Source organism: Notolepis coatsorum (genome assembly GCF_963971535.1).
Source record: "Notolepis coatsorum genome assembly, chromosome: 1".
In the NCBI taxonomy this organism is placed as follows: domain Eukaryota; kingdom Metazoa; phylum Chordata; class Actinopteri; order Aulopiformes; family Paralepididae; genus Notolepis; species Notolepis coatsorum.
The window spans coordinates 167,619,481-167,646,856 of NC_140165.1; the positions used below are offsets into that span (position 1 = coordinate 167,619,481).

The following is a 27,376-nucleotide window of genomic DNA, read 5'->3' on the forward strand; positions in this document are numbered from 1 at the left end:
CCTCCTGTCTGTCTGTCTGTGTCCTGTTCCCTCCTGTCTGTCTGTGTCCTGTTCCCTCCTGTCTGTCTGTGTCCTGTTCCCTCCTGTCTGTCTGTCTGTGTCCTGTTCCCTCCTGTCTGTCTGTCTGTGTCCTGTTCCCTCCTGTCTGTCTGTCTGTGTCCTGTTCCCTCCTGTCTGTCTGTCTGTGTCCTGTTCCCTCCTGTCTGTCTGTGTCCTGTTCCCTCCTGTCTGTCTGTCTGTCTGTGTCCTGTTCCCTCCTGTCTGTCTGTCTGTGTCCTGTTCCCTCCTGTCTGTCTGTCTGTGTCCTGTTCCCTCCTGTCTGTCTGTCTGTGTCCTGTTCCCTCCCGTCTGTCTGTGTCCTGTTCCCTCCTGTCTGTCTGTCTCCTGTTCCCTCCTGTCTGTCTGTCTCCTGTTCCCTCCTGTCTGTCTGTCTGTGTCCTGTTCCCTCCTGTCTGTCTGTCTGTGTCCTGTTCCCTCCTGTCTGTCTGTCTGTGTCCTGTTCCCTCCTGTCTGTCTGTCTGTGTCCTGTTCCCTCCTGTCTGTCTGTCTGTGTCCTGTTCCCTCCTGTCTGTCTGTCTGTGTCCTGTTCCCTCCTGTCTGTCTGTCTGTGTCCTGTTTCCTCCTGTCTGTCTGTCTGTGTCCTGTTCCCTCCTGTCTGTCTGTCTGTGTCCTGTTCCCTCCTGTCTGTCTGTGTCCTGTTCCCTCCTGTCTGTCTGTCTGTGTCCTGTTCCCTCCTGTCTGTCTGTCTGTCTGTGTCCTGTTCCCTCCTGTCTGTCTGTCTGTGTCCTGTTCCCTCCTGTCTGTCTGTCTGTGTCCTGTTCCCTCCTGTCTGTCTGTCTGTCTGTCTCCTGTTCCCTCCTGTCTGTCTGTCTGTGTCCTGTTCCCTCCTGTCTGTCTGTCTGTGTCCTGTTCCCTCCTGTCTGTCTGTCTGTCTGTGTCCTGTTCCCTCCTGTCTGTCTGTCTGTGTCCTGTTCCCTCCTGTCTGTCTGTCTGTCTGTGTCCTGTTCCCTCCTGTCTGTCTGTCTGTGTCCTGTTCCCTCCTGTCTGTCTGTGTCCTGTTCCCTCCTGTCTGTCTGTCTGTGTCCTGTTCCCTCCTGTCTGTCTGTGTCCTGTTCCCTCCTGTCTGTCTGTGTCCTGTTCCCTCCTGTCTGTCTGTGTCCTGTTCCCTCCTGTCTGTCTGTGTCCTGTTCCCTCCTGTCTGTCTGTGTCCTGTTCCCTCCTGTCTGTCTGTCTGTCTGTGTCCTGTTCCCTCCTGTCTGTCTGTCTGTGTCCTGTTCCCTCCTGTCTGTCTGTCTGTGTCCTGTTCCCTCCTGTCTGTCTGTCTGTGTCCTGTTCCCTCCTGTCTGTCTGTCTGTGTCCTGTTCCCTCCTGTCTGTCTGTCTGTGTCCTGTTCCCTCCTGTCTGTCTGTGTCCTGTTCCCTCCTGTCTGTCTGTCTGTGTCCTGTTCCCTCCTGTCTGTCTGTGTCCTGTTCCCTCCTGTCTGTCTGTCTGTCTGTGTCCTGTTCCCTCCTGTCTGTCTGTGTCTGTGGAGAGTAAATACACAGCGCAACAAACACCTAGACAGTGTGGACTCCTAGCTAAATTAAGCACATCACTATCACTACTGTGTATAGATGATTGAATGGCTGCTTATCGACTTGTAAAGCAGGAGCAATACACGCCCACAGACTAGAAAGAAGCAGCGCATGGACTGACTGTTACGTTTGTTCCCTTCAGATTTACATCACTGTGTGGATGGATGGACTGTTTAAAAGCACCAGTATGGAGCCTGTTCTCGCTTAAAATATGTAAATAAAATACTAACCGACCACAGGAAAAGTTACATAATGCATATTATGTTATAGCCATAAGTAATATATGTACGTATTGCACAATGTATACAGGTTACAAATAAGTACATACATTACATATTCAGACAATGTACGTTTGACTGCTGGGGATTGAACCTGGGGAGCGACGTTGGTAGGCGCATGCTTTTACCTCGATACTACCGAGCCACAACCCAGACCTTAACCACACCGTTACCTTAAACTAAAACTACCCATAACCCTTATTAAAACCAAACTTTATAACTTAACCATAAGCAAACCTTAAAACTAACCATAACTATAATCATTGAGCGAACCTTAAAACTAACGTTAACCATAGAATATTACTTATGGCTATAACATTCCTGTGATCGATTAAAACCTTATTTACCCCAAACATAAAATAATTAAATCGGCTATAGCCAAATGTAGTAATTTTTCATAACTATTGAGCAAAATTATAAATAGGCTAAACAATTCACAGCCATGTTGACGAATGGTTGGATCTCTCCTGTCAGGCACTTCCAGTGCGACTGAAACTCTAGAGCCACAACATTTCTACTGTGGTCTGCAGCCTTCAGCCTGTTCTGCTTTGATAAACTAGAACTCCAACATTTCTACTGTGGTCTGCAGCCTTCAGCCTGTTCTGCTTTGATAAACTAGAGCCCCAACATTTCTACTGTGGTCTGCAGCCTTCAGCCTGTTCTGCTTTGATAAACTAGAGCCCCAACATTTCTACTGTGGTCTGCAGCCTTCAGCCTGTTCTGCTTTGATAAACTAGAGCCCCAACATTTCTACTGTGGTCTGCAGCCTTCAGCCTGTTCTGCTTTGATAAACTAGAGCCCCAACATTTCTACAGTGGTCTGCAGCCTTCAGCCTGTTCTGCTTTGATAAACTAGAGCCCCAACATTTCTACTGTGGTCTGCAGCCTTCAGCCTGTTCTGCTTTGATAAACTAGAGCCCCAACATTTCTACTGTGGTCTGCAGCCTTCAGCCTGTTCTGCTTTGATAAACTAGAGCCCCAACATTTCTACTGTGGTCTGCAGCCTTCAGCCTGTTCTGCTTTGATAAACTAGAGCCCCAACATTTCTACTGTGGTCTGCAGCCTTCAGCCTGTTCTGCTTTGATAAACTAGAGCCCCAACATTTCTACTGTGGTCTGCAGCCTTCAGCCTGTTCTGCTTTGATAAACTAGAGCCCCAACATTTCTACTGTGGTCTGCAGCCTTCAGCCTGTTCTGCTTTGATAAACTAGAACTCCAACATTTCTACTGTGGTCTGCAGCCTGTTCTGCTTTGATAAACTAGAACTCCAACATTTCTACTGTGGTCTGCAGCCTGTTCTGCTTTGATAAACTAGAGCCCCAACATGCACCAATAACTCACCCCTCCAACTCCTCCCACACTGTGCAACATCCTACCCCCCAAGTGCAATACCCATCCACTACCGTCCGACACTGCGATTGTTATTTTGTATATTGGTTATTTTGTATATTGTACAGTATTGTAACATTGTTTTATTGTATAGTATTTTATGTTTTGCTTTTATTACTTTTTTATATTTTATATTTGCTTCCACTACTGCACCTTAGGTTTGAGTCCCAAATCTCATTGTATTAGGGGTGGTTCGGTTCGTATCACGGTTTTAGGTTTACGGTTCGGCAGGGCCGCCTCAAGGGGTGTGCGAGCACAGGGCCTCGCGAGAAAAATAAAATACTTTATTTTTTTATAAAAAAAAGAAGAAGAATGTTAACACATTAACTGCCACGGAGTTTGCCCGTCTCATACCACTCTCTGCCACCACACCTCACATCAGGTTTGCATGTTTTTATCGTTTTCTGCAGTAATTCCTAGAACGTGAGTTATAGGCATAAACGCATATAGATTATCAACTGCCGTTTGTTGCCGATACACGCTATATTAAAAACTGTACATGATCCTAAACGTTATGACTCATCATGCGCGGATGAACGGGGGGGGGGTCGTTTATAATTCTGTGATCGTCAGTAAATGCTTTATATGGGTGATATATTGATCAGAGCAGTTTGCATTAACCCCCCTATCTGCCACTGTTGAAAGTCTATGGAGATGTTCCCCTTCTTTGCAGGGCTATAACCTTTTAAATTGTATTGCTAAATTGACATTACTATGGCCCATTCAACGTCAAGTATCTATCGTTTAGGATGTAGCAACGTTCTACTTTTTCATTCACATATTCATACTAAAATATGGTCTAAAGTATAAATATGTTTTTATCGATTTCTGCAGCATTCTGTTATAGCTATAAATGCATTATATTTATGATCAAATACAGTTTGATAGCGATCGGCGCCAGATAAATGTCAAATGTACGTGCTTCTAGAAGTTACTACTCATCTGATGTTGACCGGATGGGGGGGGGGGGGGGTCGTTTATAATTCCGTGGCCAACGTTAGATGATTCATGTAGTGTGGGTGATATGATCATCAGAGCAGTTTGTATCGAACACGGTAATAATAAACGCTGAAACTTACCCCAGTCTCCTCGGGCCGTTGGGCGATCAGCTTGGAGTAGAACATTTTCTATTATGGGATGTTGATCTAGATTAACCATTTCCAGGTTGTATAATACTATATACGTCCAAATAACTTGAGTTAGGGCGAGCGATTGATTATCCAGTGTGTCGAGATGGAGCCCCGGGAGCTATTAGCGAGTGGCCGGACCGAATTTGGATTGAGCACCACTTTCGGTTTCCGGTTTGCTGTTTGGGCGATCCGCCGATCGGCCACCAGATGGCGCTCTTGAACCGTTGGAGAGTTGAGAGGAGATCAACAGGAGATCTCAAGTCTCCGCGGGTGAAATATGATTGCCATCACAGATTTTTGAAATATTGATCTCAATGACGTGTTACGGCGTCATTGGCAGATTACGCATGGCGGAGAATGTATGCCGTGACAAATAAAACTCTTGACTTGAATGACGTGTTAACTCATCATTGGCGATTAAAGGGTTAATAATAATAAACAAACACGCTGAAAGTATCGTTACTGTCCTCTTACCGTTTGCCGATGAGACTGGAGGAAAAATATCCCACTTATTTGACGGCGATCTACTAGATCCATTTCCGGTTTGTATAATAATAATAAACGCCCAAATCATATCGATTATTGAGTTATGGCAGCGATCCATATACACGGATGTGTGTCTAGAGTCCCGCAACACTATGTGAGTGCCGGACGCATTTCCCAGATGCACCGAGATCACCAGAGATCCATTTCCGGTTGTAACTCGCCGATCATCCACCAGGCGGCAGTATTGAAGCGTTGCAGAGTTGTGCAGGCTCCCACTGTATCAGCCGAGGCTGGGTGAGGGAATTATGAATACCATGGCAAAAATTATCACAATAACGTTGTACGCCGTGGTTTGGCAGAATTAGCATGACCTTGAAACACGTTGTACGACGTTATTGGCGCCCAATGTGTTAACAATCACCTTCCATCACAGACCTAAAATCTAGTTTTGCTTACATGCTTATATATTTCACATTAGACACGTTTGTAGAATGTGTCTGACTTGTTCCGGGCTCTGCAGATATACTATTGGAGCTCTGCGGCTCTGCAGATATACTATTGGTTTCAACAAGGGGAGGGGTTACATAACTTACAGGTACGGGGTCTGACTATTCGGCGCTATCCACAGGAGCGCTGTGCAGCATCGGAGCAGAAGAAATAACGCCGCATGCCGTAAGCTTATCAATACCAAGTATAGTGATTAGGTTATGCCAAGACGAAGAGGACATTCGGCAGATGGACTGAAGATGAAAGTTGTTGCGTGTTAGAAAGTTCAGTCAGGCTAGCCATGTCGGCTTAGCTAAAGGCAGGGACAGCTAACTAGCTTTAGCTACATTATCGAGTGCTAACATGTGGCAGATAAACTAGGAACAGACTCCCAAGTTCATCCCAACGGGGGGGACAATATGGACTGGTGAACTTTATCATCTCCACGGTTGTCTCCTTCCTCTTGGACGTTTGGTGAGTTTTTAATGCAATCTATTCTGTTCCCACCGTGGATCTCCGTCTCTCTCGCACTCTCTCACTCTGTGTGTTGCATCATGCAAGGGTATGCTCACACTGTGCTCGTGCAGTTTGTGACGTGTGTACTAAGCTTATAGAGTTCGATTCAAATAAGGCAAAACTGCAAATCTGCATGTCGTGCTTGAAAAATTTACCTGGCTTTAAGCTTGTTTATCAGGTTCCAGGGGTGTTTTATGCATTTTCCCTGTTACTGCCAGGTGTATGACTGTACAGGTGCATTGCCACTAAGCCTCGGGCAGCGCTATTATTTAAGAATACGTTGACTGTATCATATGCCCAGCCTCGGGCAGCGCTATTATTTAAGAATACGTTGACTGTATCATATGCCCAGCCTCAGGCAGCGCTATTATTATTTTAAGAATATGTTGACTGTATGTCCAGCCTCGGGCAGTGCTATTATTTAAGAATACGGTGACTGTATGCAAAAAAAAGAATAAAAGTATTAAAAAAAAAGAATTTTTATTATATATATATTTTTTTACCTTTAGGTGGCCCTTTAGGGGGCTCGCGTTTAAATCTCACACAGGGCCTCACATTTCTCCCAGACGGCACTTCGGTATACGTTGTTTTTAATTTTTTTTTAAATTTAACACTCCAAAAATAACATACATCAACATAAGATATATAGCCTAAAAATAATCCAATTTTTCAGTTATTCTCAAGGACGTAGTCATGCAAAAACTGAAAGAATGAGGCCATTTGACATCAGGCACATTATTTTGACAGTGACGGTTAGAGCTAGGAGATTTTGGTACAGCAAGAGGGGAGGCATTGCTGATTTAAACATGCTTCTCATTTATTTGGTAAAAAAAAAGGTTTACCTTTAATAATGTTTGGCACACAAAGACAGAACTGACTGAAAAATATAGGCAACATTTGTCAAAGTATTAACTCGTCATTCAATATACCCCCCTTCCCTACTAATCGAACTGGTGTCGTGGAGTCACATCTGAGAGTTTCCACGGTGAGCTTGCGGCTAACATCGACCTCCATGGTTCGGGGCATGTGTGTATTGTTCGGTACACAGTTCGAATGCGTATCGTTCCACCCCTACATTGTATGCAAATATAATGACAATAAAGTACAATCTAATCCCCCCATCTAAAAGCCCCAACATGTCTACTATGGTCTGCAGTCGCCTTTAGCCTATTCTGCTTTGATAAACTAGCTAAGCTAAATGCTTATATTTAGATCAAATGCTTTATACATTATGTACCTAAACATTATTTTTATATACGTTTTCAGTATTACTTTACTGTCCCGCAAAATCATTCATGCTGTCCTGCATGAATAGCTAGGCTAATGTGCAGCCGGATAGCTTTCTACTGAATTAACAGAGAGTAAAGTGGTATCCATCTCATTGTCTCACTCTCAAGATGTTAAAGGGGAACTATTTTACTATTTCTTTCACTATTTGGGCACTTTTACACAATTCCTGTGAGTTTATGGAACACCTGTAATTTTTAAATTTTTTTTTAATTCATTGTTTTGTATTTCTGATGAAGTCCTCAAAAACAGCATTTTTCTACCTCAAGATCTTAAGCCGTTTTGAGCCTGGGCTCCTAAACCACTGTGCCGCCTGAACATTATCATGCAGCTGAGTCTCTGACATCACAAATCAGCACATTTTCAGATGACTCAGTTCAGTGAGGGTGAATATTGTGAGAGGAGAATTGGAAGAATGCGCCAATATGAGAATTAGAGACATAGATCATATTAATATAAGTCCACATAGCTAGGAAACAATGCTAAACACTGAAAAAGGCCATTTATAAGATAGTTCCCCTTTAAGCCAATAATACCCATAATGTTTGCGTGTTCCTTTAAAATGTATCTTGATGCATCGCGTTGACCTCATAATCAACATGCGTGTGGTATCGATCTCAGATGGTGAGACGCGAAATCCTAATGGACACACGTTCGGTTGTTATAAAGAGCTCGTGATCACCTGCATCAGTTTTAAATTGCTAACATTATTAGCAAGTTACATTTTAAAACTAGACAAAATTGTGCGATTTCCTCCTACTTGCTTTCTGTGATATCCACGATGAACAATGACAGTGGCTGAAAGACAACGTCACCTAGCAACAGGGTTAACCCTGCCGTTTCTTAGCTTGAGATTCCTCCCCATTCCTCAGCAAAAGATGGTGTTGGCGGCTTCGTGAATAAATTTTAGGGGGAAATCCTTAGCCTTAGGGACGTTTTAGTGTCACTTAGGAGAACTCTTAGTGGCAAGATAAAATACTTTGTGAATACGGCCGGTGGACTCCCAACAGCGACGACTACTACAATTTCCCTTCAACAGAGCTTTCCACTGTGGTCTTCTCTAGTACTTCCTCGTTCAGCTCGGCTCCACTCTGCTCCAATGCCCCTCCCGGTTGAAGTGTGACTTCATTGTCTAAGAGAATAACATCTTCTGATTCAGGCTTTTCAACTTTGGTCATTTCCTTTGGACCTTCAGAAGCGGATGGTGTGAACACGTCTAGGACCTTGGATGGTTCCCCTGAAGCTGGAGATCTGGATGAAAAGACAAAAGGCCAATCATATATTTAAATACCGTAATTCCTCTAATAGTAACCGGGTCTCAAATACAAGCCGGGTCTCTATTAATGGCCGGGTGCGCTCTTGAGCTAAGCAATTATAAGCCGGCCTCCTAATACAAGCCGGGTTACTAATATACTGAGCTGCATACTGAGCTACCGGTAGTTACTTGATTTCACTTTGAAAACGTTGAAATGACCAGTGACCACCTGTAATTGCACTGTTTACTATTTCATACAGTACTTGGTTTCAATAAATGAACCCAGTACATTTTACTGGGTTCAAACTGACACAAAATGTTGATTTATTCATTATGATCCGTTTGAAAATTTGAAATATAGGCCTCCCTCTTATACAGGCCGCCTCCTAATACAAGCCTGGTACCCGCTACAGTTGAAACAAATACAAGCCGGGGTTACTATTAGAGGAATTACAGTATAACAGTTTAGTATACAGTTATATTTTTATTTTCTTGATCCTCCTTGCTTTCCTCAGACTGCAACAGTTGTGATTGTAGATCAAGAAAAGAAGGCAAGGTTTGAAATACAGTCCATTACTTCCTCTCAAAATAACATTTACATTTCAATCTCAGGTTTTTCATTAGTTTATAGTGGAGGGAGGTACTACAAATTGCTACTCCTTGTTCTAGTTTGCAGTCCTATTCCTCATAGTTCTAGTTTTCTGCACTTCTTTATGTTTGTCCTGCCTATGATTTTGCGCAGTGTCTGCATTAAAAGCATACAGAGTAGACTTATCCTAAAAAACAATGTATAGACTCATACAAACAAAATCTCTCTCAATCATCACTTACAGTATGACCCACTAGAAGTGTGTGGCTTTTCTACCTAAAGTTGAACCTAAAAGATGTTTCCGACAACCTTTAGGTAAAGAAATAGGCCATGCAACTGGATTTTCAGTCATATTTAATCTACAATGCCTAATTTGACAGTTTGATCTGAACTTAGTTTGACAGATGGTAGAGCATATCTTGTGTAAGCACCACATTGCTTTGGTCCGACATGCCGGTGCTTTAGTAGTGACATTTAGTGACTGAAATGCCTTCAACTACGAAAGCTGCACACAAAAAAAACCCTAACTGGACATGGTTCAAATGAGCAAAAATTATAATAACAAATTAAAAGAAATTTATAAAATGGTTTCTCACAATACGTACCGGTAACTTGGAATCCTCACCTATGTTCGCCTAAATCCCCTTACTGTTAAAACTATAGTTAACTTTAGTTCCTCTATAGTAATACAAAAATAACTGTTTCCTACTTACGCTTTATGTTCAGCTTGGACATCTGCAGGATTAGAAAACAAGAGTCAAGTCTTTCAAAGGCCTTGTACAAAAATACATTTTGGCCATACGTCTGATTGTGCTATGGCAAACAAAATGTTAAATACCTTTCTCCTGACTGATTCTGCATATGTGGTATGGTCTTTGCACTAAATGTTTGCTCATTAGGTTGCTCCTTGATGCATCCATGGTGAGGTCACAGTTAAGACAGGCCAGGGTTAAACTGAAAAAAACATAACATACACATAACATTCCAACAGTTCTTCTGTGGGGTGTGGTAAACATTTAGTGAATATATAAGAAGAAAAAAAGTAATAAAAAATCAATTGAGCTCACTTACAACACAGTTTGCTTTTTCTGATCTTTTCTCCCAAGTGTGCCTGCATGAAACCTAAAGGGGAGGAAATTATTATTATTATAATTTTTACAACATGATAAATTAACACAGAGGGCATGAGGCTGAATTTGAATTAGTATATTGTGATGTTGTGGTGGAGTCACTTATATCAAGTACAGCTCGACTCACCTCATATGATTGTCCAAGGAGGCCTTGCAACTCGTCCGATACTTGCACATAGCCCTGCCACACTTCAAAATCTTCCGATAATGTGAAAAGAAGTTAGCAATCTCCAGGTTACACTCAACGCATGTGTGATGGGCACCGTCGATTCTGAAAGAAAGAAACATTTAAATGATAAATTAAGAAATTTTTATTAAGTACCTAATGGGGCTTAAACAAGACTCTCGATGCTCCTTATGTTTAAACAGTGATATTGGTACATTTATGCATATGTATTGGGAATGCCCTCCAGTTAAGATATTCTGGGAAGAAATAACCACGCAATTATCAGAATTTTTATTTCTGACCATACCTGTACTGCCTTCTGTATTGTTGTTGAATGATGTTTCTCAGTTAGCAGCCTCTATACAGGTAGAGGCTAATTTTGTCCGGTCTTACGGCTGCTAAAAAGCTGATAGCATCACGCTGGATTCAACCGGATAAAATGTGCCGGAAGGTATGGGTTCTGTCATTGTTATTATTATGTCAATCATAGTCCTGTGATTTAGTGTGGATTTCTACTGTTTATGTATTGTGTGTCTGGTTTTATGTAAAAAAAGGGTAAATAAAAAAACATTTGTTCACATTTTTTTTTATTATTAAATACCGGTAGTAAAAGAAACGTTTAGAGAAATATCTATTCAGGGGCAGGTCAAATTAAGAAGATAAATCATATTTTCCGTGAATTTTCATGTAAATTAAACAGCAACAGGGGCACAAACCTAGCCGATGTTACTTGTAGTTATCAATGTTTGATGAGTACACTAAAGGCTAAGCACTGTTACAGGACACTTATGTTAATTTGAACTGGATGTTATGTTTGACGCTTTACCTCGATACACACTTCAATTTTCCGACACCCTCTGCCTTGAAACAATGTATCAAGTGGATTTGACTAAAACCATGTGAATGACAAGTTCAATTTGAAGCAATCATTCTGATTGACGACAGTAGGGATGTAAGAGTGGGGACTCTGTATGCGGTGCACCTGTTGTGGAGCGCATTGCGACAAAGTCAAGTCAAGGTCCAGAGTTGGGCACGAGTTGGGCATGCATGATATAAATTATAATCTTTCCCTCACTGGGGGATATATTTTCCAAATCGTCCTAGTATTTGGGATCGCACCAAAGGCTCAAGTGTGGTTTTGAGAGACAAAAAGATGACAAACCACAGTGGTTTAAATACTGGTGGATTTGAACACCGACAAACTGCAGTGAAGTTGGGCTATTTTGGTGGATTCTTTCACACACGATTAAGTCATTTACAACTTTACATTTATATTTTTTTGAAAAAATATATTTCAATGGTTAAACGGAGAGATAGCTGAAAAAAAATACATGCTATTTTTATTGTTCAATAAAGTCTCATTCTAAATATTAAAGTACTAAATCTTTGTAGCAGTACGAACCAAACATGTGGGCCATGTGGCAGAGTTCAAACTGTGGGCATTTAGACATGATGATCAATGGTTGAATGCTCTCTCAGCCAAGAGCAGAAATATATGAAATAATTGCAGGAACATTCTAATTCTTTGAATTAGGAGTCTTTATTGCAAAAAAATTAAATAAATGGTATATATATATTCCATTATATGATTGACTTTTTGTAACATATTTGATACATTAGAGATTAGACCATTAAATGCCATTTATTGCTCAAACCATGACATTTTCTAACAAACAAATGTGCAAAATACAACATTTGTATTGCATTTGGAACTTTGCAGTTGGTTTCGCATCTTTGTTTTTTGTTTCTTTTCAACTGGAACCTTTTTACATCCTCGTCTTATCCATCAGTCCCATACCCATGCCTTTTCAGGGACATTTTCCCTTTATTTTTCATTGTGGTAGGAGAGTTTCTGTCCTTGTTCAGGCAAAGATGGACTTTACATTTTCCACAGTAGACATGGGAGAAGTGATTTCCTGAAGCTGTACCTAAAGTGCAGACAGCGTATCAAGGAGGTTCACACCTCCCATGAACTTGCATGTTTTGGACTTTCGATCGCAACGTTTCCCAGCTTTGTTGTTGAACCATCTCACAATGATGGTATTTTCCTGGTTTACCCTGAAGTCCAGTGACCCTCTTCCTTCATGGCCTCGTCATTCATCATGTTGCAGTCTTTTACCCCGTTCATTCGGACTGTGCCTAGGTAGTCGATTCCTCTTTCTCTCAAGTGGTCCACCAGTAGAACTGATGTGAAATAGTTGTCTGCAAAAACCTTGTGGTTTTTTTTCCTGTTGGAAGGGTTGAAGTCATTTTCAGGACGTTTCATGTAGCACCAACATCAGATTTATCTTTTTCTGGATTTTCTGCACCTTGACATCAAAATCGTAAAAGGTAGCCACTTTTTCCAGCACGTCCCCACATCTTGAACCCCCATCTGTGAGGTTTGTTTGGCATGTAGGCACGTAGGTGAGATTTCCCCTTGAATGGAATCATGATTCATGCATTTCCTAAGGAGGTACACAAAGGAATTGTTGTTGTTGTTTTTGCAACCATGGCCTAAGTTTCCAAAGTTTGTCTTTCTTCGCATCATCAGACACAGAGGTTACATGACATCGGACACTGAGGGGTGCCTCGTCTCTGTCTCCCAGTAGGCTCGTACATTGGGCATCTGTACTAACCCTGTGTGCATGTACATACCCAGTACCTGCTCAATTTCCTTCACAGTTGTGCCGACTGATTTTCCATCTCTCTGTACAAGTTTGTCTGTTCTGCAGTTCCCTGTATGATTTAATCAGTAACAAACTGTTTGTTGTTGGGCCCTCTTCTTCTGAACTCAGAAGAATCTCATCTTGCAAATCTTCATCACTATCATCTGAACTTCTCTCAGTATGCATTGCAGGAGGAGACCATTCCTCATCATCATCATCATCTTCTTCTTCCTCTAACTGTTGCATGTCACTTGTGTTTCCATCCATAATCATGTTCAAGACATCTTCAACATTGTACCTTTTTGCCCCCTCTCTGAATTGGAACAATTCACTTCTATGAGCCATTGCAACACAATATAATATAAACAAATATATATATAAATATCTCTTTTCTGAATATCTGTATTTATGTGACATTTCAATGTTTAATTGGTTTCCTTTATTTTGTATTGCGTTTTGCATAATGCAAGAAATATGTAGTACAATGACAAATAAAGTAATTACGAGTTGCTTCAAACCAGTAGATACTCTTGTTGGATATGAGTAAGAATATAATTCTCACCTTAACTTTAGCTAATTTAGCAAAGAATGAGAAGAGAAACCGTTTTCAGTTTTCTCCAGAAAAGGAAGACAAATCCCCAAATGATTCTAAAGGTGGAAACCCCTGTCTGTATTCAATTAGAATTATTAGAAGCATGTATTATGCCCTCCAGTGGATTTCCATGGTACTGCATTCAACATTAGCCCACAAACACAGGTATCAAATATGATACATGGCATATAAATTAGGGCTGTCAAAATGAATGCTTTAACTCTGGAGATTAACTTAAATTATTTAAAGCGTAAATTTTTTGAAAAATGTTCAACGTTCTGAACTTTCAGCAGTATATTTGCGTGTTCTTTTTTTGCATCGACTCATGCACCTTTTTGAAAATCATCTGACATGAAGATGGAACACATTTTTGTTGTTAATATGATTTATATTACTGGTAGTTCATACAAGACATTATCGTCCTCGAGTCTAAACCAATCTGCACTGTAGGAGCCATTTCATTTGATTTAATAGTTTGACTAAATAGCGCCGCCACTGGTCGCCTCGAAAAATGGCACCATGGTCCTCCTATTAATTATGGCCCAGCTGTGTGTAAACGCACGCCAGACGAGAAACAGATTTTCAACCGCCCGCTCGCTCGCTTGCTACACACACACACACACACACACACACACACAGCGCAGATTGATGAATGAAAGACTGAAAGAAAGACTTTGTTTAGAATCATTTTGAGTTTATTTGAAACCCTTTTGCTGCGCCTGTTTGTTTTGAAACCTTTTTAGTTCAAGTCTGGAGCCTGTTTTGTTTCGCTGTTTGCCCCGTTATTATTTGAAACTTTTACACAACTCCTTCCATAAAACTCACCCGGTTCGAACCCATCAGATGCAACCATCAACAACATCAAACAGTGAGTAACAAGACAGCCCAAGTCAATGTGGTGTGAGCGTGTTAAAGACGTATTCTGGCTTAGATAGGCAAATTGAGCCTACATGCACTTTAACATAGGCCTGGGTTGTTTTTATTTCTGTTAGCGCCGCGGATATAAGAAAGCGGTCTAGCTGAGTCATGTTGATGGTTTTGTTGAACATTTGTATTTCACAGGAGAGAAACTGTATTCAAAGAAAGCTATTAAAATAGTATTTGAATCTAAATATACTTTCTTTGTGTTGATTTTACATTAATTCCATGATTTTACTCAAGTAAATATCTGTTACAAGCTTCGGTCTTAAATAGAAACATGCTATTTCTAATCTAGATTAATTACAGAAAATTGTGAGATTAATTAGTTAATTTTTTTTAAATCTATTGACAGCACTAATATAAATTAAGATAAAACTGAAGAATGAGCAGGCCTACAGCTCTGTGGCGCATGAACTTGAATTGAAATGAGCTCTCGATTAAAGACAATTAGTATAAACTCAGGGCTCCAGACTAACTTTTTACATTGGTTGCACCAGTGTGCCTAACCGCGCCTTTTTCCGCTGCAATAATACATTAAGTGTTACCTTTACCATTACCTTTTTTGTCAGTTTCCATACACAGTAATTTAGTAATTTCTTAAGATGTTATGTAAAGGACTGTAAAAAATAACATTAACAATAATAATAATTGGATTAATAATAATACTACTAATCAGATTATGAGGTGCACTGGTGTGACAAGGGAAAACATTCAGTCGCACTGCACTGATTTTTGGGTGCACAGTGCAACCAAAACAGTCACACTCTGGAGCCCTGAAACTGAACTAAGACATTGCTGCCGCCAACAGAGTACCAACCTGACATGCTTCAGTGTCAGACGAGTACCAACCTGACATGCTTCAGTGTCAGACGAGTACCAACCTGACATGCTTCAGTGTCAGACGAGTACCAACCTGACATGCTTCAGTGTCAGACGAGTACCAACCTGACATGCTTCAGTGTCAGACGAGTACCAACCTGACATGCTTCAGTGTCAGACGAGTACCAACCTGACATGCTTCAGTGACACAGACGAGTACCAACCTGACATGCTTCAGTGTCAGACGAGTACCAACCTGACATGCTTCAGTGACACAGACGAGTACTAGCACCTTTCGTGACTGTGATGCACCGAGTGAATCCACACTCCACAGTCACTTCCTAGCCCTCTGCGTTGCTAATAAACATTTTAAATATTTTTAATAAAATATGCTCAAAACGGCTTTATTGCCTGTGTTTATTATGTGTAAACATGAAATGTTTATTAGCAACGCAGAGCTTTCAAACAATCACGTATTTTTGTCCGAAACCCTCATGCAACTGTGAGTACCTTTGAAATTTCTCTGTGATACTTGTATAACGAACGGTTCGGGCAGAACCTGTCCTTCATGGTCAACATAGGTTGGTTTGCTATGGGCTAGGAAGTGACTGTGGATTCACTCGGTGCAGTCACGAAAGGGGCTAAGACGAGTACCAACCTGACATGCTTCAGTGACGCAGACGAGTACCAACCTGACATGCTTCAGTGACACAGACGAGTACCAACCTGACATGCTTCAGTGACACAGACGAGTACCAACCTGACATGCTTCAGTGACGCAGACGAGTACCAACCTGACATGCTTCAGTGACACAGACGAGTACCAACCTGACATGCTTCAGTGACACAGACGAGTACCAACCTGACATGCTTCAGTGACACAGACGAGTACCAACCTGACATGCTTCAGTGACAGGTTGATCTTTGACGGCAGTCGCTTCTTGACCGGAGCAGCGTTGGCTTTCCCAGAGCCGGAGGTGTTCGATTTCGACTTGGATGTGTTGCCTTTAGCTTTGGCTAGCTCCGTGGCGACCACCATGTCTGAAGTGATACTAAAACTAGACCGTTCGGCAGCGTTGGGTGATGCCGTTGGGTGAGTCCCTGGGAGGGAGGCCCGGATAGTCACCTGGAAGGAGAGATGGAACGCCGACAACAGAGTTGCGTTTCATTTTAGGGTCATGGTTGTGTTATTACAATACACTTTCGAATTGCATTACAGATAGGGCCACAAAATATATCCAATTGATATTGACGCTGCAATTTGAATTAACCCCATATACACACACAGGTATACAAAACATTAGCAACACCCATTCTTCGAAAAACAAAGGTTTCTGACTGTAGCGGAATTTGGAATGCTGGTTATTCTGTACTTCATTACAATGTAAAGCATGGTAGAGATTGAAACTATCTTTATTATACTTGTATTGCCTATATTTACGTTTTTCTACTATTACCATGGCCATACCTGTACCTCCTCTGCCCCATGCTGCTATGACGCCTGAATTTCCCCAAGGGGATCAATAAAGGAATATCTTATCTTAAATGTGTCAAACATATTTCTAGTGTTTCGTGTTGGTCCCATGTTGGGTCCCAACCTATAGCTTAAGAAACCGGGATGTAAAGGATCTAAGGCTGGATTTAAAGTGGTGCATGTTCGATGGTGAAGGTGAGATGTAGATAGTGAGGAGACGAGCTCAGGATATTATCTTTTAACCTCGAGACATGAGATTGTGGGAGCCTTGAGACGTGGATTACAGTAAGCCCCAGCAACACTGAAGATTGGCCATCAGTGTGAAGATCTACCTTTGTACAGCTACTCAGTGTTTCAAACAGCTTTTTAAAGGGTATTGTGGACTTTTGAAAAAGAAAGGACTGCAGCTGCAATACCACAACTGTATTATCTTCTCAAGAAATGCAATATGAAATATAGTCTATATTGTGCAGCTGTGATCACATGTCTACTCCAGACCTTTGTGCCGGGGGGGAGGCCCTCCAGAGCTTTGGGTTTTCTGAAAGTCCTGTGGAAGTGGGCCTTGTGATCTAATCTCTCCTTGAAGGTGAGAAAATTCAGCCTGCATTTTCCACACCGATGGATTCCTTTTTTCTGAAAAGTAAAAGTAAAAGATTTTCAGTCTGGAAATACAAAAATATTTATAATAATCTGATTATTATTATTAATCCAATTATTATTGACTGGAGAAACAAATTCTTCATACATTTCAATTGGGCTAACTAAACTGGCAACTTTCTATGGCTATTGTTAGAATCTTGATTGATTCTACACCAGTGGAGGTTTCTCTATGACAACACGTGAAATACAAATTCACTCATAATTCATAATTATTATTAATTTACATATACCTATATATATATATTTTTTTCCCTTTAATTATTATTATAATTTTTTTTATTATAATACATGTTTTCCTCTGTAAAAAAATATGCCAGTGAATTTTTTTTTCTTCAAAAATGGCCAAAATTGACAGCTCTGAGCAGGCCTGCACTGCAGTATTGCCTGCAGTAATTATTCGTGCAGAATACTTCACAGGTTGACCCATTGTTAAATAAATAATAAATAACAGCCAATCAAAATAGGCTATTAACTTCATCTAAGCACGGACTGTGCAGTTAAACTCTTGCCATTGAATGGAGGATTTAATGATTGACAGCCCTTGACATCCAATACACGGAGGTTGAATGATTGGCAGCCTTGCAAATCCAATCAGAGTCTGCCTGGTAAAATACATGCAGAACTGCAGCTGGGCTGGCGTCAGTGTTCTAGTCAAAGTTGTGTTCCATCATCTCATGTGTGCATTTTGCCTGAAGAACATTAATTTGCCTAATATAATCAGTCATATTTTAAGATCTTTATTCACTTGTGGGGCGGCGTGGCTCAGGGGTAGAGCGGGTCGTCCAATGATCGAAGGGTTGGTGGTTCGAATCCCGCTCAAGCTCAAGCCAACTTAACACTTAACCTACTTGCCTCGTATGAATGTGTATGCATGTGAATGAATGTTGGTGGTGGTCGGAGGGGCCGTAGGCGTTGATTATTCGCCACGCTTCCGTGAGTCTGCCTCAGGGCAGCTCTGGCTGCAATTGTAGCTTACCACCACCGGTATGACTGTGTATGAACGAATAATGGACTCTGTGAAGCGCTCTGGGTCAGTGAAGAGCGCTATATAAATCCAAGTCATCATTATTATTATTACTTGTTCACTTATTGTTGTGCACTGGATGATGTATATATATTTTTTTCTATCTCAGTTGAAGACTAGTGTAGTTGTAGTTGACGTGAACGTGCCATCTTGGACAGTGAAGGCAAGCTAACTTGTAGCTAGTAGTTTACAGTACAGCTGTAACAACACACAGTAGGCTAAATGAAACTTTGCGCCAACATTAGGACCAAAGTATAAACCAGCAACTGAGCAACATGAAGAAGTGGACTTATGCACCTGGATCAGAAAAAAGTAAGTTGTAGTGTTTGTAAAACGAAAGCCTGATTAGCCTGGATGCTAACGTTAGCTAACTGTTTAGAGAACAATACATACTTGTAGTAGACTTGATTAAGGGATTGCAACGTTGTTAACTTGGCTATGTCACATTATAAACACAATGTAATGTATCACGTTGGCTGCTGGCTGCTAATGCAGCCTGCAGATAATATTTATGTGCACTGTGTTAGTGTAAATGAATTAATGTTGCCGCTAGCTTGTGGCTAGGCTAGCGTTCTTTGCTAATGGCTAACGTTAGCTAGCCAAATTGTTTATAGACTTAATTAAGGGATTGCAACGTTGTTAACTTGGCTATGTCACATTATAAACACAATGTAATGTATCACGTTGGCTGCTAATGCAGCCTGCAGATAATATTTATGTGCACTGTGTTAGTGTAAATGAATGAATGTTGCCGCTAGCTTGTGGCTAGGCTAGCGTTCTTTGCTAATGGCTAACGTTAGCTAGTCGAATTGTTTAGAGACTTAATTAAGGGATTGCAACGTTGTTAACGTGGCTATGTCACATTATAAACACAATGTATCGCGTTGGCTGCTGGCTGCTAATGCAGCCTGTAGATAATATTTATGTGCACTGTGTTAGTGTAAATGAATTAATGTTGCCGCTAGCTTGTGGCTAGGCTAGCGTTCTTTGCTAATGGCTAACGTTAGCTAGTCTAATTGTTTAGAGACTGAATAAGGGAATGAAACGTTGTTAACTTGGCTATGTCACATATAAACAGTGATGGGCAGTAGCTAGCTACAAGTAGCGACGCTACATAGCTTAACTACATTTTTCAGTAGCGTGATGGTAGCGTCGCTACTTTTGAATCAAGTAGCGATCTCTGTAGCGCAGCTCGTTTTCGAATCAAGTAGTGCCGTAGCGTCAGCAAAACGCTACACGCTACATATCCGGAGAAACAGACACAAAAAAAAAGAGTGTCTTCGGTCCTGAGAGTGTCGTGTTCTTCTGTCCTGCAGCTGGATGCTATTGGAGAAAACCCACTATGATTGGTTGGTTGGTTTAGGTATGAGTATGACGACTCACGATTAGACCAAAACATTACGGGTAGGCCAATCAGAGGCAGGATAGGGCAGGACATGCCACTCCAGCTCGGCAAACCAGGAAGTAAAAAAAATCTAAACAGACCATGAATGAATGAACTAACCGTTAGTCCGCGCGAAATAGCAGAAGAATTCGATGTTTCCAGGGCTGATGGCATTGATGAAGATGATGTCAATAACAACAACATATGTGTTTATTGTGTCCGCCAAAAACGAAGCTTCTCTCAACATCCCACACCTCCAGCACTAACTTGAGAACACATATTCAGGTAAGCTGATGAAAAGCTTTACATAAACATTGTCAACTGTTCCCAAACAGCACACAAGTCAGTGCACTTTTTGTCAACAGATTTAACTAACATGTTTCACTGTAGGCAGAAAATGAACAATATTATGGGGGTGGAGAAAAGAAAAAACAAACTACCATAAATAGTACATACACTAAGAGGGAAAATATCACCTAGAGCAGTGGTTCTCAACCTGTGTGTCAGGACCCCCAGGGGGGGTCCCCACATGATTTTGGGGCCATGGAATGTTTTGTGAGTTACATATTTAAATACATTTGGTCATTTAGCTGACGCTTTCATTCAAAGCAACTTACAAATTGTGTACAACAAGTCAGCAGGAGTGGTACATCTAGCAGCCAAGGATAAGTAGTATTGTTTGTCTAGCAGTGTCGAGCTTGAGTGTTATACTCTTGAGTACATACTGTACTGTAGTAGTATAGACATATTAGCATAGTTGGTGGTAGTATAGACATGGTAGCATAATAGTAAAATGCAGTAAGACAGTTATTATTAGTTAAAATTCAGATATTGAAGAAGTGTGTTTTTGGTTGATAAAGTGGGCAGGTTTCAGCTAGGAGAGGGTATCAGGCAGCCAGAAGATGCTGAGTTTAGGGATAAATAATACATAAAGATAGAATAGAAAAGAAAAAGACTATTACTGAATCAAAAGTAAACAAAGTATACTATAAAAACGTATCAAACCAAATGGTCTCTTTCTTTTCTTTTGTAGAGGCTGCACCCAGCTAAACTTGCCTTCATGGATGTTGTACATAATACAAGTTCATGTTAAAAGGATGACACAAAAAGCCAGACCGAGGGCTTGTTTCAGTTTTATAATAAACAATCAAACTGAGCATTTATTTTGCCTGTCTATTTGTTTGATGGAAACTTGATCATGAAGTAAAAAAAAAAAAAAAAAAAAAAAAAAAGTAGTGCCGATGTAGCTAGCTATTTTTGACATGTTCTTGTAGTGTAGCTTGCTACATTTATCTGGGGATAGCTTCCATTGTAGTTGAGCTATATTTAATCGAGAGTAACTTGTAGTGTAGCTTGCTACATTTTCCAAGTAGCTTGCCCATCACTGCATATAAACACAATGTAATGTATCACGTTGGCTGCTGGCTGCTAATGCAGCCTGCAGATAATATTTATGTGCACTGTGTTAGTGGTGCTGCCTAAATGAATGAATGTTTGCCGCTAGCTTGTGGCTAGGCTAGCGTACGTTGCACTGATCAGATCTAGTGACTAGTGCCTCTGTGGAGGAGGAAGTAAACATTGCCAGGCATTCTGGTCATTGTAGTTCTCCCTCTTTTCACCGACAGTTAAGGGAGACATGACATGCTGGTTTGATGAAATGTATAGTGTAAATGAAATGAATAGTGTATGTATATTCAATAGTAGTATTGATAGTATATTATAATATTAGCCACTGTATACTGTACATGGTCTGCTTGGTTTGATCGGGCCGCCGAGCCATGGTCTGCTTGGTTTGATCGGGCCGCCGAGCCATGGTCTGCTTGGTTTGATCGGGCCGCCGAGCCATGGTCTGCTTGGTTTGATCGGGCCGCCGAGCCATGGTCTGCTTGGTTTGATCGGGCCGCCGAGCCATGGTCTGCTTGGTTTGATCGGGCCGCCGAGCCATGGTCTGCTTGGTTTGATTTAGGGGAGTGGTCTGCCCTGCGGGGGGGCCCCGACATATTGCGCAACACCACTGCATACCATTGACTCAGAAAGGTCTGTTTTATTGAAATCGTCACAGCAGTATAGTTTGTTTATACTTCAGAAGGATGATATTTAAATGGTCCCCAAAATGAATGGAAGCGAATGTGGAGCCCGACACCTGGGAGAAATGGGGGTGTTGCAGCGTTGGGGATGTTTAAAAAATATAATTTAATATATAATATAATAATTTGTGCTTCACCTAAAAAATTGTGTCAGCAGCCTCCACTGTTCTACACGGTTCCTTTCTAACGTGTTTATTGCCCTTTTAGGGCTGGTGAATACAGCAGGCATTGCGGTCAACCTGTTATGTATTACAGTAAGGTGTTCGGTGGACAACCAATCAACTCAGACTTGGAGTGGAGGCCAGCAGGGAGACACCCACGTGAGTTCCAATTCCAATTATACCACTCAGGAGTTTTATGTTTCGGAGGGTCAGTAGGCTTTAACATCTAGCCCAGGGACTACAACTGAAAACTAGCAACTCTGCTAACGTTGGCACATTTACAGTTTTTCATTTGTATTCATTTATAAATGTATAACTGTTGATTGATTGATATGCACTGTCCCTGATCAAATAAACTGAGTAAATAAATAAAATAAAAATGTTACTGCAACTCTCATCAGATTTCCTGAACTTAATTAAGCTTGGAGTTAATTAAAATTAGAGTCCATTCAATCATTGTCTAAGGGCATACTAGACTTTAAAAGAACACTTCACTTTGTTTAAAAGGCCCATCTGATTTTACTCTATACATTTTTTTTCTTTTATATATATATATAAAAAAAAAGTGTACCGGCACCAGTGTTTTGGTCATTGAGAAAATTATAGTTAATAGTTAGTGTTGTAATTAATGGTAGTGAAAGTCATTATGGTCCGTTAGCATTCGTCTCTTAGCAAAAGCAAACTGTTTTTAAAACGACAATGTCGATTTCTGGCACCTGCTGGCTGCAAGCGGTACCGTCTGTGTTTTCTCATGAGCCTCTTTGCTCTGTTGCTTTCTCCATTTTCTTCTTACATGCAGGGTTTTAAAATATTTGGCTGCATATTTGTTTTCCATTGTTGCAAAAAAGAGCGCTCGTTCTGTGCGTTTAGAAATGATTGCGTCACGTTCATTCCAGGCATAATATACTTCTGGTATTGCTGACTAAGCGTGTCTCACCAGACCCTTTGAGGCTAGAGCAGCGAAGGCGAGTACCGGTAGTACACGTACACACTCCAGATCTTGATTTGAGTAATAGAAAAAAATACACATTGTTGCTTTAAGTTTAAAGTAGGGATGCTCCCATCAGGATGTTTGGGGCCACCGCCGATCACAACCACTGGAAGCATTATGGTCCCATCACAGGGAGATATAAAGTCCAACCACTGGAAGCATTATGGTCCCATCACAGGGAGATATAGAGTCCAACCACTGGAAGCATTATGGTCCCATCACAGGGAGATATAAAGTCCAACCACTGGAAGCATTATGGTCCCATCACAGGGAGATATAGAGTCCAACCACTGGAAGCATTATGGTCCCATCACAGGGAGATATAGAGTCCAACCACTGGAAGCATTATGGTCCCATCACAGGGAGATATAGAGTCCAACCACTGGAAGCATTATGGTCCCATCACAGGGAGATATAAACATTATGGTCCCATCACAGGGAGATATAAACATTATGGTCCCATCACAGGGAGATATAAACATTATGGTCCCATCACAGGGAGATATAAACATTATGGTCCCATCACAGGGAGATATAAGCATTATGGTCCCATCACAGGGAGATATAAACATTATGGTCCCATCACAGGGAGATATAAACATTATGGTCCCATCACAGGGAGATATAAGCATTATGGTCCCATCACAGGGAGATATAAGCATTATGGTCCCATCACAGGGAGATATAAGCATTATGGTCCCATCACAGGGAGATATAAACATTATGGTCCCATCACAGGGAGATATAAACATTATGGTCCCATCACAGGGAGATATAAACATTATGGTCCCATCACAGGGAGATATAAACATTATGGTCCCATCACAGGGAGATATAAACATTATGGTCCCATCACAGGGAGATATAAACATTATGGTCCCATCACAGGGAGATATAAACATTATGGTCCCATCACAGGGAGATATAAACATTATGGTCCCATCACAGGGAGATATAAACATTATGGTCCCATCACAGGGAGATATAAACATTATGGTCCCATCACAGGGAGATATAAACATTATGGTCCCATCACAGGGAGATATAAACATTATGGTCCCATCACAGGGAGATATAAACATTATGGTCCCATCACAGGGAGATAAACATTATGGTCCCATCACAGGGAGATATAAACATTATGGTCCCATCACAGGGATATAAAGTCCAACCAAAACATTTGACCAGTTTCAAAATATATCAAATAGAGTTTTGTGCTATTCATACCCATATTTATTTGGTAAAAATGTAAATAACATTGTTTTTATAGAATCAGATTGTCCTTAGAGCTGACAAACTGCTGGGAGGCGGAGATGATAATAATCATAGAGTGAAACTTGAGTGACAGGTGACAGCAGGCAGGGCCGTAAATAAGTAATCTCGATAACATTGGCTTGTAACGTGGCATTGTCTGAGGTTCAGTGCGACACACAATACTACAATTTGAAAGATGGCTTCGTGGAAAGACATGGTGCGATCCGTCCCAAATGAAGGCAATCACAGCCGATCTCAAGCTTCAGAGCACACCCAGCCAAACCAGCAACAGGTTAGCTAATCCTTCCAACTACTAGCTAGCGGGACAACGTTAGCCACCACTCATGATTTATCCCTACATCACGTTATCATAAATAATCATTCATAAATCCCTCTGGTATAGTTTTCTGTTCCAAGCGATTCCCCTGCAAGCATGTAGCTACAAGCTGTCACTGTGTAGAGCTGGGGCCTGGCTGAGTGGTGTTTGGAGCCCAAGCATGTAGCTACAAGCTGTCGCTGTGTAGAGCTGGGGCCTGGCTGAGTGGTGTTTGGAGCCCAAGCATGTAGCTACAAGCTGTCACTGTGTAGAGCTGGGGCCTGGCTGAGTGGTGTTTGGAGCCCAAGACGAGGCGACTGCAATACAGCCTTCATCCAGGTAGCGAGCTCCTTCTTGCTGTGAGGTGAGAAAGTGCTGTGTGTTTTTGCATCATCCGATCGGCCTTCATTAGAGACCGCCGATCAAACTATTTAGAATGAATGTCACCCAATAACGACCAGAGCATCCCTACTTTAAAGTTTAATACATTCTGCCACTTAGACTCACTACACTCACAATATGATTATTGTACTCTCATTCTATGTCTATTTTTATGATTATTGCACTGTAAAAGAGCTATTTTATTGCACTGCTTTTATTATGTCTGCACTTTATGCATTGCTTTTATTCTGTTTATTTTATACAAATTGTATGTCTGCACTTTATGCATTGCTTTTATTTTATCAATGCTCTGCTCATTTTATGCAGTATGTCTATTTTATGTCTACATTACTGCTGTGAAGCACTTTGGGCTGCAATTATTGTATGAAAGGTGCTATACAAATAAAGTTTATTATCATTATTAAAAGATAATATAACTGTTCAAGAAAGCTCAACATTAAACTCGGCGTCATACCTGATGCTTCATGTAGTGCTGCATGTACGTATGACCGCTCCTCAGAACCTTAAGGCAGAACGGGCAGAGCAGATCTTTCGTGTTTTCATGCATACTTCTGAAATGCATCTCCACGTCAGAGAAGAAAGACGACCTATAACTGCAAACCTGCAACCTCAGATGAAATAAAACACAAGAGTTAGCAGTCGATAATGTTTTCAATAACAATTTAGACCACAACGAACCGCGACACGTGTGTAAGTACCACACCTGACAGACATAGGGCATCTCCCCTGGCTTGTGGTTGTCCTTCATGTGTTCCAGGAGCACTTGCTCCGACTCAAACGCTAATTCGCATATCTTGCAGTTGGCTGGAGGGGGGAAAAGAGAGTTACAAAAATGTCTCAAGGTTTTATTGCGAAAGTGGTCATGCCAGGTTCGACCGTAAAGGACTGGCGTGTCATACTTGAGGATTCGAATGGGCTGTGAGCCGTCTCTATGTGGCACTGCAGCTGGAAGGGAGTCAGGTACTGGCGGTAGCAGTGCTGACAGGTCGTGTGACTTTCCCAGCTCTCGCTGTTCTGCTTCTCAAGCTCCAGGTGATGCTTCATATGGTTCATGAACCTGGAACAAGAGGATATGAACATAAACTATATTCAAATAAAAATCATTTATTAGCTATATTTAATGTAACATAATATAACAGATGGGGCATACAGACTAACCGGTTTATTTTTCTCATATTCAGATCAAATTTGATTGCCTATATTTATGTCTTTCTACTATTACCCTGCTCATACATGTACCTCCCCTCCCCCATGCTGCTATGATGCCTGGATTTCCCCAAGGGGAACAATAAATTAATATCTTATCTTACAAACAGACAACATTACAGACACGTCATTTTACTCTTTGATGTGAAGAATTTTCTTTGTGTACACTATATGCACATGTTAACATGTTTCGACTTGCAAATGGTGAAAACACTTAAAAAAAAAAAATCTGAACCCATCATTACTCAAAAATGAAACTAAATAAAGAAACCAGCATTATTAGTCCCCCATTAAAAAATGTTTAATTTAAAATCCTCCACCATATTTAGTTTTTCAGTGGTGGGGCTACTCTTTTGTTATGTTTTGGGTTGAAGATTGGACCTTTAAACTCTGTTCAAGAAATTAATGGACAATCATTTCAAACAACCCTATATTAAGCAACATTTGCACCTTCAGAATAGATTTAAAAACATGAATAGCTAATATTCTCAGTCCTATCAAGAACTCTGCCAAACAAACGTAATTCTTTTTATAATAATAATAAAAAACCTCTAAACCGATGATTTGTCTTTCCATCACAGCCAAGGGTAGGTAGATTGAAGTGGGCTTTCGAGCTGTTGGTGAGACACTATTTCGACTGAGTGATCACGTTCTACAGAGTTCTATTGAGCTGCGATGCCTCGACTTCAACCCCCACTTTCTCGAGGAAAGAATGACTTAAAAACAACATATGGGCCTGTGCGCATGAGGCTGCTAGGCTACAAGTCCTGAGAGTATTTAAAAACACAAGATAAATTAGCAGCTATTCGCCATGCACCTCGCCTTCTAAGCATGTATAATGGCCCTTATAATACCAGCAATTACACAAAGCTTTTTGTTTTGCTTAATGATGTGGTGCTCCGTGGCTGCTGTGAGCCTCTCCACCTATACCTGTCACCGCTGACCTGATGAGGCATGCCCCATTTCTCAGCCTGTACATTCTGCTACCTCAGCTCCCCTAATAGGAATCTTTATGCAGGCGAACTATGATCTCCGCTGCGAGGATGTGGTTGCAGTCCAAATGTGTTTCCCCATTAAAAGGAGCTTACGGATGATTTTCTTGCAATGTTCTGAAGCGAAGTTATTTAATCAAAGAAGCAATCCTTTCACCGCG

At 41.1% G+C, this 27,376-nt stretch overlaps 1 protein-coding gene across 1 annotated transcript in view; it reads right to left on the reverse strand.

Moving 5' to 3' along the window:
* Positions 1 to 27,376, reverse strand: part of LOC311223421 (uncharacterized protein) — a 116,707-nt gene that overhangs the window by 17,926 nt on the left and 71,405 nt on the right. Inside the window, exons 9-18 of the mRNA XM_084308209.1 lie at positions 25,917 to 26,074; positions 25,721 to 25,821; positions 25,472 to 25,618; positions 17,237 to 17,371; positions 16,161 to 16,390; positions 10,246 to 10,389; positions 10,060 to 10,110; positions 9,827 to 9,942; positions 9,702 to 9,723; positions 8,182 to 8,395 (exon numbers count right to left, since the gene is read on the reverse strand). Coding sequence (XP_084164335.1) covers positions 8,182 to 8,395; positions 9,702 to 9,723; positions 9,827 to 9,942; positions 10,060 to 10,110; positions 10,246 to 10,389; positions 16,161 to 16,390; positions 17,237 to 17,371; positions 25,472 to 25,618; positions 25,721 to 25,821; positions 25,917 to 26,074 — 1,318 coding nt within the window. The remainder of the gene's footprint in view (positions 1 to 8,181; positions 8,396 to 9,701; positions 9,724 to 9,826; positions 9,943 to 10,059; positions 10,111 to 10,245; positions 10,390 to 16,160; positions 16,391 to 17,236; positions 17,372 to 25,471; positions 25,619 to 25,720; positions 25,822 to 25,916; positions 26,075 to 27,376) is intronic.